Source organism: Cenococcum geophilum (assembly GCF_001692895.1).
Source record: "Cenococcum geophilum 1.58 unplaced genomic scaffold K441scaffold_1, whole genome shotgun sequence".
In the NCBI taxonomy this organism is placed as follows: Eukaryota; Fungi; Ascomycota; class Dothideomycetes; order Gloniales; family Gloniaceae; genus Cenococcum; species Cenococcum geophilum.
Genome location: NW_027137559.1, coordinates 1,005,396 through 1,020,735, shown reverse-complemented (window position 1 = coordinate 1,020,735; position 15,340 = coordinate 1,005,396). Strand labels below are relative to the sequence as shown.

The 15,340-nt window shown below is 39.3% G+C and overlaps 3 protein-coding genes across 3 annotated transcripts; 2 read left to right on the top strand and 1 right to left on the bottom strand.

Annotated features, from left to right (window-relative positions):
• Positions 1-1,821: 1,821 nt before the first annotated feature.
• On the bottom strand, positions 1,822-3,906 carry K441DRAFT_1588 (HET-domain-containing protein). The gene is made up of 3 exons (XM_067640244.1): positions 3,754-3,906; positions 2,850-3,697; positions 1,822-2,780 (listed from the first exon to the last, which is right to left on the bottom strand). Exons 1-3 carry the CDS (start codon positions 3,814-3,816, stop codon positions 2,057-2,059), a joined length of 1,635 nt encoding a protein of 544 aa, XP_067510225.1. The 5' UTR covers positions 3,817-3,906; the 3' UTR covers positions 1,822-2,056.
• Positions 3,907-8,249: 4,343 nt separating this feature from the next.
• Positions 8,250-8,462, top strand: K441DRAFT_533160 (uncharacterized protein; the record flags this gene model as incomplete). The annotated part of the gene is made up of 1 exon (XM_067642264.1): positions 8,250-8,462. A coding segment is annotated over one exon (213 nt), but the record flags the coding sequence as incomplete, so codon positions are not given.
• A 5,784-nt stretch (positions 8,463-14,246) lies between these two features.
• Positions 14,247-14,417, top strand: K441DRAFT_532084 (uncharacterized protein; the record flags this gene model as incomplete). The annotated part of the gene is made up of 1 exon (XM_067642225.1): positions 14,247-14,417. A coding segment is annotated over one exon (171 nt), but the record flags the coding sequence as incomplete, so codon positions are not given.
• Between the last annotated feature and the right edge of the window lie 923 nt (positions 14,418-15,340).

The following is a 15,340-nucleotide window of genomic DNA, read 5'->3' as shown; positions in this document are numbered from 1 at the left end:
TATATTCTGCGACAATATATCTTACCCCCTAGTATTCTTAATAGGGGGTTATAATTTATAAATATATAGATATAATTACCTAAAGAATCTATTGCATTAATAAAATATATAATAACTCTTATAGTAAGAACGTCGCTTATAGAAATACGCAAGATTTAATTTTTAAAACATTTAAATCTTACTAAAGCGACGCCTATAAGCTCTTAGACGCTCTGTAGAGGATTTTATTAGGTGGCAGGGGTGCGTAGGGGGCTAGAATTAGTGCGCTGTTCTAATTGGTCCAGAAGTTAGCAGGAGGGTCTATGCGCTATCCCTTGTCACGGAACAAATCTTTTGCGGAGCGTCTGATTTATGAGATAAGCCGCCCTCCGTCTCCTTTCCTTTCTCTAGCTTTAGATCCTCGTTTAAAGACTACCAATCGTATAGGCTTGCGCGTCCCTCTTACCGTACTCGTGCCTCGATTGACTGAGTCGCTAACACGTAAGGCCGCTGCTACGGACGGATATGGCAAATCGGGGTTTTTTATCCTACTGAGGTAGCTTATAGGGTTTTCTTCCTATAAATATACAAGTTTTCCCCTATAATGGAGTAGTCTGCATAGGCCATAAGGATCCGTATTAGACGTTAATTAAAGAATCTATCTATTTTAAGCCGTTATAGTTAAGCAATTTAGCCGCAAGTATAGGGAACATTTATACTTTTTATAATGCTGCTAGTATTGTTCTTGCCGAAATATCGTAAACTCGCGCTAGAGTAAGCCTACGCATTTCCTACCACTATTAAAATAATACACCCTATATAGCCCCACTAATATAACTCTATATTTTATAAATAGAAGCCTATTTAATAGCTTTATTCTAGGGCTATAAAATAAGCCCTTATTTATATAGTTTTGGGCCATTTTAGTAGAGTTATAGGGGGTTAGGTTAGTTAGCGCAGAGCCTTAATTCTAGTTTTATAGCCGTTTTAAAGTGCTATATATAATTCCACTAATACTAGTCTAGTTTATATTAATAAGGGCTTACTTTATAGCCCTAAAATAGAGATATTAAATAGGCCTCCGTTTATAAAATATTATTTTTAATAGTGGTAGGGGATATGCAGGCTTACTTCGGCGCGAGTTTATAATATTTTAGTAAGAACAATAAAACGTTACGGAACACCCTTAGACGTAATACAGATGGTGCACTAGAGTATCTTTTTATTAATAACTTTCCTCTAAAATAAGGGATTTCCCTAGTAGTTTTAGTTAAAACTATATAAAAGTTTATTAGAGGTAAAGTCTTAAAGGACTAAGACCATTAAAGGGGAGGTAATTATAATAAAATCTCCTTAATAGTATATTAGTTAAAATATAGCTAAATAGATAAAGATTTTATTAATATTTTAGAGATAATATAATTAGATAAATATGGAGTAAGAGGTTTTACTAATGTCTTAAAAGGGTTATAAAAGAAGCTAGTTCTCCTCTAAAGAAGAACTAGCGATTAGTCTCTAAATAGAAGAGGTTAGAAAATATTTATCCTTTAAAACGTGAAGCTTGTTCTACCTTCGATTTACCTTCGACTCACCTATGACTCTCATTTAATACTATTAATTAGATAATTATACGTTCTAGTTAGACTGGCCTCTTACTAACACTAACCTCTATTACTATACCACCCCCCTAAAACCTAGCAGATAAGGCAGTAGATAAGCATTCGGAGTATAAATGAACTCTAGAAAGCTATCGCCGACTTCCTAGTACGGGAATTAAGCAGGCACGCGGTGTTAAATATTTTAGTAAAACTTTGAAGGCTCTTTACTACACCAAAAATGGCACTAACTTCTATATTAGGTAATTAAGATATAATTGTATAATCAATATAATTAACTAGAATCAGAGTCGGTGATTATATAATAATCAGAATCAGGTCAGTGATTATGATTATTTGATTATTGCTATAACTGGCTTGCTCTATGGGAACGGCACAAAAGATAGCAACATTACCGGTAGATCAGCATTTATTCCATCATTCGACCTTATAGACTCTTAGTTCTCACAACCCCATAACAATTAAACGATCAGAACCTCAACCCCCGATCCCTCAAACAATATGTGTCTCATCCGGATAGACCCAACGCCGACTCTTTCATAGGTGTGTTTTTCTCCGCTAACTGGCTTAATAACCAATACATAATGCTCTTGCTCACCGCTATACCTCAATTGTTTCCTTCCGATGACGACACACCTCAGTCTTTGAATATCCAATCCGTTGTCGTCGTCGAATATCAGCAGTCGTCTTTCGTCCTCTTTTAGTAAGAACTCTCTTGCCAGAGCTTTCAGTTCAACGCTAAACGCAATGCCGCGTCGACGAAGATAGTCAAGCCCGTTGTGCAGCTTGCTGGTGGAATGATAGCGGACAGCATGGCTCCACTCCACACTACCCAACGAAATATCCATATAGCTGATATCTCCCTTGGATGCCATCCAAGACCACGATGGCACCTTTCGATTTGTTGGGTAATTTATCCGTTTCATCCTCGCGTCACCGGACCGTTGCCAAAGCAGGCTTCTATGCAGGTAGCATCCAAAAGCGCCGTACTTTCCATCACTGTTGAAAGTCCTTGCAAGTCGTTCCTCCAGTCCGGAGATTGCAATGGATCTGTCAGCCTCTTCTGTAAAGGCTCGCTTTGAATACATTTCAAAAATATACTGAAATAGGAGGAACCTACTGCCCGGGGAATAGTCTAGGGCAGATTTCGGAAATCGAGAGTCGGCCATAAAACTTGCTTTCGGACTGTGTAAGAAGTCAGAGATGTTGGGCCCTTTTTGTGGATCGAGACTTGGAGTCACTGGATGGACTTACTTGCTTATTGTGGTCAGTGTTTCGCATTTAATCCCATCTCCACATTCCCAGTATGTCTGGTTTGCAGTGAAATGGATTGTTCGACGCGAGAGGGCTCTTTCTTGCAACGTCCATCCTCGCTGGCTTAGTGCTCCTTCCTCTACGTCGCTGCGAAAATCGTCGATAGTTTCGCAAACATAGAGTGGATTATTTAAGGTGCCTGGGAACCAGACACATCGTCTAGCTGGCCGTGGACCAAGAAATCCTTCGGTGGAATCCCTAGCGGAAGTAGCGGCAATCGTACAGTAGGCCGAACTGTAGTAGCTTTCCATTCTTTTTGACTCTCTATCCCAGTCCTTCAGTTTGCCGCATTTGTTAGAGCATCCATTATGAGGCTGAATTATACAAACCGAGTCAATCCAGAGGAATCGTACACCCAGCTCTCGTGTGACGGTCACAGCATCTTGAAATGTCTTTGGCAGGTTACCCCAGTCAATGCTCTCACGTCTCTTATTAATATTGCAGATATAAGTGCAAAATTTCCCTTTCTCACTCGGCCCAAGTTTACCCCAACAATGAGACAGAGCAATGTATCTTCCTCGTTCCATCTGGCGTGTGCAGTAAAGACGTAGCAAATTTGGGTTCTTGTTATATCCCACATCGAGGACTCTTGTTGGCAGTGGACAATCGTATTTAGGTCGACCACGGGAACTCCGGAGACACCGATGCTCTTCGTTACAGACTCGAAGCCACTCTTGGAGTAACTTGAAATGGATCGGGCTCCCTGCGGCTGGTAATATGGGAAATCCAATTTGAATACCACTAAATGGGTCTCCAGTCCCTATCCGTAAAGTGGACGATAAGTTTCTCTACATCAACTCTTTTTTAAAAAAAATTTGGGAAATGGGACAGAATATCCACTTACCTGGGTATGCACAAATCCTAAGAATAGACCGATTATTACCAACGATTTTAAAGTTTGCTCCATCGTTGTAAACCCTGATGAGATTCCCACCGCTTCCGCTAGATGACTTGAGAAACTGAAGGAATATATTGCAGAGCTCACAATGAAATATTGTTCTTTGGAACTCAAAGTAGTGACTCGATTTGTCAATGTTGCGACAACGCGGACATAGTTGAGGAAAGGCCGGAGCTTGAGGTAATATCGCTAACCCTTTAAGTTGTTCGAAAATTCGACGGGCGAAAACATTGTCCGCATCGTAGGCCCAGTCATCCTTTGAAAGTTTGTCAAGTCTTCTTCTTTCTCTTTCATAGCTCTCTTTTTCTTCTTCGTCTTCTCTTTCAAGTCTATATCTTTTAGGATCTTCTTCTTCATCATCTTCATATTCTTCAAAAAGTCTATTATATTTAGGATAATAATAATCTTTTTCCTTTCTTTTAATAGGCTCTTCCTTTATCATCAATGGAACATAATTAGCTAAAGAAACCTATGCTATATACAAATATACCACTTACAGCTGAAAAGGTTTCCTTACAGTGACCGGGAAGATGTTTCAACCTTCTTAATGCCATATTACTGTCTGATTCGAGGATATTGTGGAAAAGGTAACGCCTATAAGTTTTCCAAGGGTCAGGTATAGGGTGGAAAGTCAACTAACTCAACTCAACTGGAGCCTCAGTTGAGTTGAGTTGAGTTGATGATTATATAATCGCAGGCCTGATTGAGTTGATTGATTAACAATTGATTGAGTTGGTGTACACTAAGTATCAATGGTTAATATTTTGGGTCTTGGTAAGGCATTTTAATTAAGAAAACTTACTGCTGCTCTATACACGCCCTTCCTACCCTGATATCGCCCGGCCAGCTATACGAACTCCTTGGCGAGGGGTTAAGGTTCCTATTCAATCCTCCTGCTGCTCCTACTGCTTCTGCTGTTCGTACTGTTCCTGCCGTTCCTTATCCTTTTCTGGTCGCTGAAGGTTAATAACCTTCTTATGCTCTTATAAACCCACTACCAATATGGCCGCGATTGTATCAGGTGAGAGCTGCGTTTATAGTGCCGAAATAGTAAGCCCTGCTTTGCTGAACTACCGTTTAGGTTCGATCTTCGGCATGACCTTAAGGACGCGTTTTCGTCGGTTAGATAAAGACTAGTAGGCACTAAAATGCTGCCGCGGGTAGACGATAGGTCAGAAATAATAGAGGCAGTATTATTTAGTTTGGGCGAAGCTATAGTATTATTAAAGAGGTGGTGGTAAAGGTAAGGGCGAGAAGATTTTAGCCGGGCCGATGTTGTTCCGAGTAAAAGCATATACCTGAAATACCTTTTAACGTAGTTGATCACCGAACCGTGAAGATCAATAGTATATCCACAGTCGATTTTTGATCGCCAGCAACGCCATACTCTCAACACCCGTCGAGCGCTATGCGTAGAGCCTGCTGAGCGCTTTCTACTTGCACTAGAATGGTAAGAATCGGCCGTGGGTTGATGAAGATATTCGCGTTTTAAGTTGCGCGCCACTACCCTAAAGTACCCCATTAAACTTATACGGCACTAAAATAAGCCCCTAGGGGGCTATAGACGAAGGTTTTAATAGAGGACCTCTTAGTATCTTATTAGAAGTTATATATATAACTATTTTAAAGCCTTTCTACCCGCTTAAAGCCATTTATAAAGCTAATCTAGTAAGCACTGTATCTGCTTCTACCGTAGATTAACCTACTATATAGCCGCTTCCTTGCTAACCTTCTAGACCTACGCAACCTACTTAATCTCCTTAATAACCTTAAGCCGTAGGGAGTACCATTAAACCTCCTTTTACCAGCCGGCCCGCTATCTACTGCCCTATTTAGAATCTAGCGCTATTATAAAAGGATTGCCTCTTAGCCCTTTGGTCCACTTACGCCAAAGGGCCTATACGGAGTTCACTGCGCGGCTTATATAGTATATAGGTAGAGACCTAGACCCGGGCTCTAGCTACGGCTACAGCTGTGGCTGTTACGGCAGCGGCGGTGGCGAAGCTATACGGGAAGGAGAGCCTATAGCGCTTACCTGGGCGGACGTATATCTGCTAGATCCTATAATAGATAGAGCTAAAGGGGCCGCTTCTATAGGCGGACGCGGGGGGTTAGTAGACTAGCTCTAAGGCTATACCGCAGCTGCTACCGCAGCTATAGCTAAAGGGGCTTCTAGTTGAAATATAAGGCCTCTAGACGTTAGTAATTAAAGCTGCGAAGACTAGGCCTACTAGGACTTATCTAGATGGTCTAATAAGCCCTTAACCTCGCTAGCTGTCTGCTTATATTTAACGCGTAGAGCCTTTAGTTAGTTAGTAAGGAGTAGTATAGCCTAGTAGAGAATCGACAGCTAATTTAGGCTCCCCTCTTTCTATAGGTAGGGCTCTAAATCCTGCGCAAAGGCCTTATACGCCTTATGCTGGAAGATAGGGTAGCTTTATACTAGATGGCTTAGGAATATCTTATAGAGGGCTACTAAGTCCTATAGAATAACCTCGCGGAGGTAAAAAAGAAGGTTCGTAACCCCTATAGCGGTAAGGTCATTAATCTAGTATAGCTGCGGGCTAAAACAGCCCTTTTATTTATCTAGTTTGGGCCATATTATTAATAGCAGTACGTTAAGCGGCGTAATACCCGCACAGTGGATTTTAAAGCAGCCTATCTATAAGGGGTGCCCTACTATTAACCTTATAAACTCTTACGGAAGAGAGTTTAAGTAATAGCCTACTATCTACTCTTAGTTCTACCTCCTAGCGCGCCGAATCTGGTCCTTACTAACCCCCTTTAGCTCCGCCGTCTTAGCGCCAGCGCTCCGCCTAATATACGTCTTCTTCTCTAAGAAGACGCTAATATACTAAAAGGCCTTTATAACCTAATCTTGCTACAAGTTATATAAGAGGGCCGCCTCGCGGTCTTTACCGCCCTTAATTAGGCGTATATTATACTATACTAAGCGCCTACTAAAGTCTAGAAACGGCTCTATACTAAGATCCTAGTAGTATAGGAGATAGAAAGCTAGCCCACTAAGTATATAAATAAGCGGCTTTCTGTTCCGTAGGGCCCTAATAGTCTTAAGGCGGCTATACTAGTTCTACTTACCTACGCGTGTAGTGAATATTAAGGGCATATAGCGCGTAGGGCCTTTACCCTTAAACTTAAAGGTAAATAGATCTAAGATCTTGGCGGAGCGTTTATTGCCGCCATAGGTAAGCATATAGTGGCCTAGTAGGATATTAATAAGCGTGCGGAAGTAGCACTCTAGGGATAAAGCGGCGCCCCTAGCCTAGAGCTTACAGCAGACACTCTAGAACTCGTCCTCGGTATAGCCGTTAAGGAGGGTATCTCTACCCTTATTAGCGAACTACTCTTTCTTATACTACGCGTCCCTCCGCTATAGCGTCTTTAGGTACTCCCTAACGCTATCCTCCCGCAGAGACAGGTAGCTATTTATTCCTATAGCTTTCTATATTTAATAGAGGTCCGTTAGAGTGGTAATATAGCTATAAACTAACCGCTACGAGAGCCGCGTTTCCTCTTAGGGTATGTTAATATTGGCTTTACAGCTCTTCCCTTTTAAGGGCCGGCTTGCAACCTCCTTAATAAGGAAGAGAAGTAGCTTATCCTCTATAACGGTATTGCTGTTATAGTACTGCTTCCGTTTACAGAAGGCCTAGAGCCGGACAACGCGTCAGCTATAGGCCGCGATACTTTTAGGAAGGGGGGGGTATTACCTTAAACTCCTTCTACTTTAGATTATATATTAAAGACGTGTTCTTAGGCCTTGCGGCATACATAAGGGCAAGGATATGCTGCGCGTTAGCGCGTAATTCGGCATTATTGGCGATATTAATCTCTACGCGGTTAGTCAGCGCCATCTTATATAGTAGGTATAATAGCAGACATACTGCCGCGATTAAGGATAGGTAGGGAGGACTTTTTTATATATACTTGGGGCCTTAATGGCCCTAATTACCCTACGGTCGGCGTCAATCAGCGGCTTGATTAGCAGGTGGCCCTGGATACGCAAATCTCCTCAGCTTAGCGCTAGTAGCGCTGAGGAGATCCTCAAATCTAACCCAGGTGACTAGCTAAACACGTGATTTTTCGGCTGACCGAGGATCAGCCGGGCAGTCAATACTACCAAACCGTAAACGCATACGGAGGACGGAGCAAAAAGAGATTTCCCCTTCCTATTTGGGAAAAGCGTGGTTTGGTGCCAAGACCACACCAAATTTTTGACTTCGAGCTTGTAAAAAGCAACTCTATACCGACTTTTTAATAGAATCTACTCACTCAATCGCTTGCAATGTCCTCTATATACCCTCTACTATCTTCCCCTACCATCCTTTAAGCCCAAAATGCCTTACTATAGCCTTGCAACGAGGGCGCAGGCCGTAGTAATAAAGGCTTTAGGTATACCCCTAAAACTAATTACTTAAGCTACCGGGATTAGCGGTAAGCACATTAGTAACCTATTAAAAAAGGTAGTAGAGAATGGCTGGCGTACAGATTTGGTCCTCCTTAATAACCACCTTAGGGATAAGCCCCGCGTAGGGCGTACTAAAAAGATTACCCCTAATATTAAGCAGAGAGTTATCAACGCCATTATATACGATTATTACGGGCGTAAAAAAAGCAGTAAAAAAATCGCTTAAGAAATAGGAATCTCTGCAGTATCTGTTTAAATTATACTTAAAAAGCACGGCTTCCGTAAAATAAAACCAACGAGGAAGCCTAGATTAACCGCAGCTATAAAGAACGAATGGTATAGATTTATAGTCTACCGCCACTAGACCTTAGAAGATTAGAAGGCTGTAATTTAGTTAGATAAGACAAGTATCGTTTTAGGCTACCGTTAAGGGGGCTACCGAGTATAGCGACGATCCTACGAGGCCTACGTACGCAGCTGCGTACAAAAGCGGTAGAAGGGGTACTCCAAGTTTATATTTTAGGGTTGCTTTATATACGACTTTAAAGGCCCTTATTATATTTAGAAGCCCTAAATAAAGAAGGAATTTAATAAGTTAAAATCTACTATTAAGATCTGGAATAAAGCTCTAGAGCCAGAGGCGTATAAGGCCTAGGAGAAGAAATAAGCCTATAAAAGAGATCTATATAAACTACGTTACAGGAAGCATATAGGCAAGGCACCTACTAAATAGAAGTTTACGACAGCACAAGGAACTTTTACCCGATTAGGTGGAGGTAGAATTAACTAGTAGCGATATTTAACAAATATCCTACTACTAAAACTTCTTCCTTTTGCCTAAAGCCTTACGTGCTTAAATCCTAATACGATCGTGTAGGAAGATAAGACTACTTCTTATATTATAAAGATTTACTAAACCTACTTTAATGTCTGCGAGATTTAACATCTTCTTTAGCTAGGTAATTCGCCTAATCTAAATATAATTAAGCCCTACTGGAGCTACCTAAAACGGATTACTATAAAAAGAGGCCTATTTACCTCTCGTGCGGCTGCAGAGAAGGCTTAGCTTAGAGCCTAGTAAGATCTTAAGTAGTGGCGAATTTAGTAGTAGATTAAGAGGATCCCTTACTATATTAAGAAGGTTATAGAACTTAAAGAAGGTAACGACTATAGAGAGGGAGTAGAGGAAAAGTAGTAAAGCTAGAAGTAGCTCCGTAAGGAAGCTAATCACAAGCTCTCTACAATTGTTAAGGTGCTTAAAACTGGTTACTAGATATTATATAATTACTGTGGTTTACCTAACGCCTATCTATAATTCTTCCTTCCTAAGCAGAGCTGTAGGAGTCCATACTATCTCGCGCACGGTGCCACCTCTCGCACACCCTTTTCCCATACAAAATCGCAAAATATCGCATAATTCTAACCTATATAAAATAGTAACCTATAGGGCTATTATTATAAAAATTTAAATATAGTATATTTAAAGCCTTAAATATATATAAATATATATAAATATATTTATTTTATTATAATTTACTATTAATAAGTAGCTATAAAGCTTTAAAAATAAAGATTTTAAATTTTTTTAAAAAATTCTTTAAAAGTTCTATAATAAAATATATACTTTAGCTATTACTATTGTCGGGAATAAGGCAATTTGCCGTCACGTACGGCAAACTGCCGTCACGTGATGGCAAGTTGCCATCACGTGTCGCCGCGGCACTAGCGTGGCGAGGAGCCTTAAGCTCCTCGCCCTTCCTCATTCCAATCAAAAAGCTTTATCAACCAACATCACTGTAACCTACTCAAGTAGTCGTTATTGGTAAGTCACCCTGTATGACTAACAACTATAGAAATTTTACTATAGTATATTTAAGTAATAAAGTATAATATAAAGCTATAATTAGGTAATATATTTTATAAGTAAACCGCCTATTTAAGTAAACTATCTACTTTATTTTTATTAAAACTATAAAGTTGTCAGGAATGAGGCAATTTGCCGTTACGTGCGGCAAATTGCTGTCACGTGAGGCAACTTGCCGTCACGTGCCGTCGTGGCACTAGCGCGGTGAGAAACCTTAAGTTCCTCACCCTCCCCTATCTAATATAACAAGCTTTTCCATCACTGTATCTACTTAAGTAGTATTAGTAATTTCCCCTAGGTTACTAACACTAATTAGTGGTTAAATACACAGTTAACTATAGAATAGTAAGGTTTTCAACAGAAGAGACAGTCTCGTGTAGGGGTACCATATACGCTTATATAGAATAGATCCCGGCGATACTATACTACCTTAGACTTACGGAAAACTAGTAATAGAAGTGTTACTAAGTACTAGGAGATACCAAGTTGCGTCCATTACATAGAACAATTATGTTTACGAAGATTTGGTTAAGTACTCTAGGTCAAAAATATTACTAAACCTAGGGTCCCAAATCAACATCTAAAACGCGTTAAACAACATCTTAAATTGCCTACCTTTTAACAGCAAACCTACGAGATTCTATAAAACCGAAAACCCTACCTACCTTTAACGTACGACACCCCGTTAATTCTACACTAATTATAGCGTTAACCTACCTAAAGAAGTACGAGAAGGATATTAACCCGGAGATATAGCATAAAGATATTAACCCTATAAATACCGAACAATAGGACCTAAACGGATTCTTACTACACTATATAGCACACTATAAAGACAGCGAATATAACAACACTGTGCTTTAGTATTATATAAAGGAGGACTTTATTAGATGGATAAAGAAAACATAGGCTCTCGCGATAAAGGTTATTGTGCAAGACTTCCGTAACTTCCTTTAGGAGAACAGAGTATTTATCCCTATAGATGGGGGCGCTATTAGAGATAATATTTAGGAGCATATCATTAACGCAAAAGAAGAGCATAAATAGACTCCATAAGAAATTAAGCACCAACTACGCACTATAAGGAAGCTTAACTTACGATAGAATTTAAACAATATACTAATAGAGACACGTTCTAATTCCATTGCTCTAGAGCAAGCGCAAGACCCCCTTACTTTGCGATTTAATAACCTTTAAACTCTACCAGAGCAAGACTAGGTACCACGCCGTATTCCATTAGGCTCTATATCTCCACTACAGCCTATAAAGCAATCCCCACCTTAATCTCTAATGCAATTCTAATATAGCCTAATACCACTCAAAGGCACCTTAAAGATGCTTACAGAGCTTATAAAGCTCTATTCGGACCAGGAGAAGAGGTTTAGTGGGGAACTATATAATATCCTCAATTTAAAGCTGCGCATCTTCTACGACTATTACCAGAAGGTTAAACTAGAACCTAACTAATATTATAACGCCTATTCCGTTATGCTTAAGGGCCGCGCTAGTACCTTCTATTATAATTATCTAGCAGAAAAAGGATATAATTTTAACCAAATAATATATAAGATAAGATGCCACTTTAAAATAGAAGAGAATAAGCAGTAGTATATATTGGAGTAGAGAGAGACTACCTTTCTAAGAATTATTGCTACAAACCCAGGTATCTCTCGGCTCGATTGTCTTTAAAAACTCTTTAATTAACTTTAAATAATTTAGCGTGGTTTATCCAAATTATATTAAAAGGACTTCAGCCTACGCGATTAAGTTATTAGCGCATGTTAAGGTATTAAAGAATACAACCTTACTCTCTTTAATTCTGCAAACACTTATAAAGGAGTATATGCCCAATTAAGATCCTCTATTAGCATAGCTCTGCGCTCTTAAAAAGTATAGCAATTTAATACTTAACCCTAACCTACTTCGATCAACCCAACCAACTAACACAATTATAACTAGACCGATCGAATATATAGTGGCCGCGGTAGGGGATACGGCAGAGGGTACAATCAACGTTAACTATAAGGTAATTATAGAGGTTCATTTCGGAGCGATTGTTAGAAGAAGTACTACATTTATAAGAAGCCAAATTGCTAATTAACCAGGCACCCCCTTAATAGACGAAAGGAGGCATATAATAAGTTCCGCCAGAGCGCACGAAACGTCGGAAATTATAAGGTTACTATAGCCTACTTCTAAAGCTTCCTAGTTTAATATAAAGGTATAGAAGATCTTAAGGGTGAGGTTAACGAGGCCAAATAGCTCCTTATGGATATAGGAATTAAGGACTACTCCTCTAACTAATACTTTACTAAGTATGGTAAGGTAAATGGCATATAAACCATCGCTGTCCTTAATAACTAATCTACGCTCCATTCCGTTATAAAGTTAGATATCTTTAACGAGCCAAAGGAAAGTTCCGCGTTCTCCTTTAACGACAGATACTCGGCGAACGTCTTCTATAGTATTATACCAGATACTAGAGCCATAGGAGTATCTATAGTAGGAGAACCTTAAGTTTGAGCCCTTTAGCAGCTTAATAGATCTGTTTAGATTAACTAATTAACGGCAGGCCAATATACAATCCGCTTTAGCAAGGGTACTACAATCTCTCTCGGTATAATTAAGGTCTAAACCCCATTAGGATATATTACTTTCTACGTTATTCCCGCAAACACCCCGTTCCTATTCTGCATCTAAGATATAGATAGATTAGGCATTAAGCTTAACAACCTTAAGAATATGCTTATCCAGGGAGATAATTAGGTGCCCGTTGTACGCAAGTAGGGTTACCCTTAGTTGCTCCTTTAACAGCCAGAAAGAAGTATTGCCTAGAGCTATTTAACCAAGTTAGAGCTACGCCAACTACATCGTCATTTTAGTCACCCATCTATCCACTAACTACTTAGGGTCCTTTAGCGAGTAGGTTATAAGGTTAAGGTTAAGATAATTAAGCATCTTATAAAGTACTACTATCACTATCAAATAAACCAGAAGTCCCCTAGCCGATTTAAGTTTACCCTTAAAGATAACTACGACTTTAACTTCTATATTATTATTAACATTATATATCTTAGCGGCAAGCCAGTACTCCAAGTTATTAACTTCTTAACCTCCTTCTAAGCCGCATGTTTCCTAAGGGATATATTAGCTAGGAACGTATAGGATACTCTTTAATTATACTAGATTAATGTCTACCTAGGACCCCCTAACCAAGTCATTCACGACGCAGGAAGGAACTTCTTATCTATAGAGTTTTAGCAACAAGCAAAGGCAATAGCAATTAAGGTTAAGGAAGTCCCTATTAAGGCACATAATAGCGTTAAAAAAGTAGAATAATACCACACGCCATTGCGCCGAGCATATAAGATTATTTCTTCAGAACTAGAGGACGCTAGCAAAGAGCTTATCTTATAAATAGCTGTTAAGGCTGTTAACAATTCCACTGGTCCAGATAGACTCGTACCCATATTGCTAGTCTTTAGCGCTTACCCTCGAATAACTAACAATTCTCTACTATCTCCCTCCATTATGTAACGAGCTAAGGCTATTTATAAGGCAATAAAAGAGGTGCAACGTATCTACGCCACGCGCTAGGTCAACGATGTACTAGGAATAAGAAATGGCCTAAACACCTTAACTACGCTCAATTTGCCTCTCCAATCTGAAGTACGGGTATAGCGTAAGAAGGGAGGATGGTTAGGGCCATATAAACTTATTGCAAGCAATAGTCAAACTTGCACTCTTTAAATGCCCTATAAACCCACTTAATTCCGTTTAACCGTTATTAAGCCCTACTATAGGAATAATAGTTACGAGCCTTTATAGGATACCCCAGAGGATTCCCTAGAGGATGCCCTAGAGGATACCCTAGAGGAGAACCACAATTAACGTACTCCAGAAGGAGACTATAATTCTAATATAATTGCAGTAGATATACCACAACTATAACACGGTAGAGGTCGCCCGAAAGGATTACGAAATCGCCAACACCTTATTAATTTTAAAGAGCAATTTGTTACCGCTATCAAGAGTAAAGACAAGTTATTAATGGCCTTTATAACAGCTAAAGAGAAGGCTAACTTCGAGCTCGCAAAACAGCTCTAAAAAGAAGGTCGTATTATAACCCCAGGAGCTCCTTTTTAAGCATCTAATAAACAAGAGATTAACGGTCTTATTTCAAGAGAAGTCTTTAAATTCAAGAAGTACGACCCTACTAAGTTTAATAGAGTTCGCATCTTTAAGTTAAGAATAGTTAACGAGATTAAGGGTAAAGCTACTAACGCCCCATTTAAGAAATTAAGGCTTGTCATCTAAGGTTACAACAATAATAGTAAGGAGGTAATCCTTATATAATCCCCTATAATTCAACGAGCTAGTTAGCGAGTTATTATTACACTAGCTCCCTCCTTAATAAAGAACGGAATGGCAGTTTATTTATAAGATATCACTTAAGCCTACACCCAATTAGAGACGCACCTTTAGCGCTTAATATTAGCATATCTTCTAGAACAAATTCGCCACCAATATCCTAAAGATATAATTATGGTTATTCTTAAGCTATTATACGGAATCGCAGAGGCAGAAACCTATTAGTGGGCTACCTATAGCAAGCACCATAAGGAGAAGCTTTTAATAACTACTTCTATATTTGATCCCTACTTTCTTATCATAACTACGGGAACCCTATTCGGAATCGTCGGTATATAAACCAATAATATAATCATCTTAGGAGACAACCAATTCTTAGCCCTTAAAGAAGACGAGCTAGTAAAGGCAAATCTTATAGCGAAGCCAAAGGAAAGACTTAGTTTAATAACACTATTGCTCTTTAATGGATGCATCCTCTCCCTAAATGAGGATTCTATTGCTTTACGCTAGAAGGGTTAAGGTAAGAAGATCAACGTTATTAACGTTAATTCTCTAAAGCAAGGATATGTGAAGCAACGCGCTTATAAAGCTTATGTTGCTTCTATCTATCAACCTAAGGCTTCCTTTAATCTCTCTGTTGCCGCTTAATACTAGGAACTAACTAAGGATGACGTTCTTGCCCTAAATAAGCGTCTTTTCTAGTAAATAAACCATCTCAATCGAGGACTACTCTATGTACCTATTAATCTTCCTACCGCTAAGCTCTTCGTATTTATTAATAGGTCGTTCGTAAATAATAAAGATTTTAGCTCCTAGCTAGAATATAAGATTATTATCGCGAATAAATCTATCGGAGAGAATAACTTCAC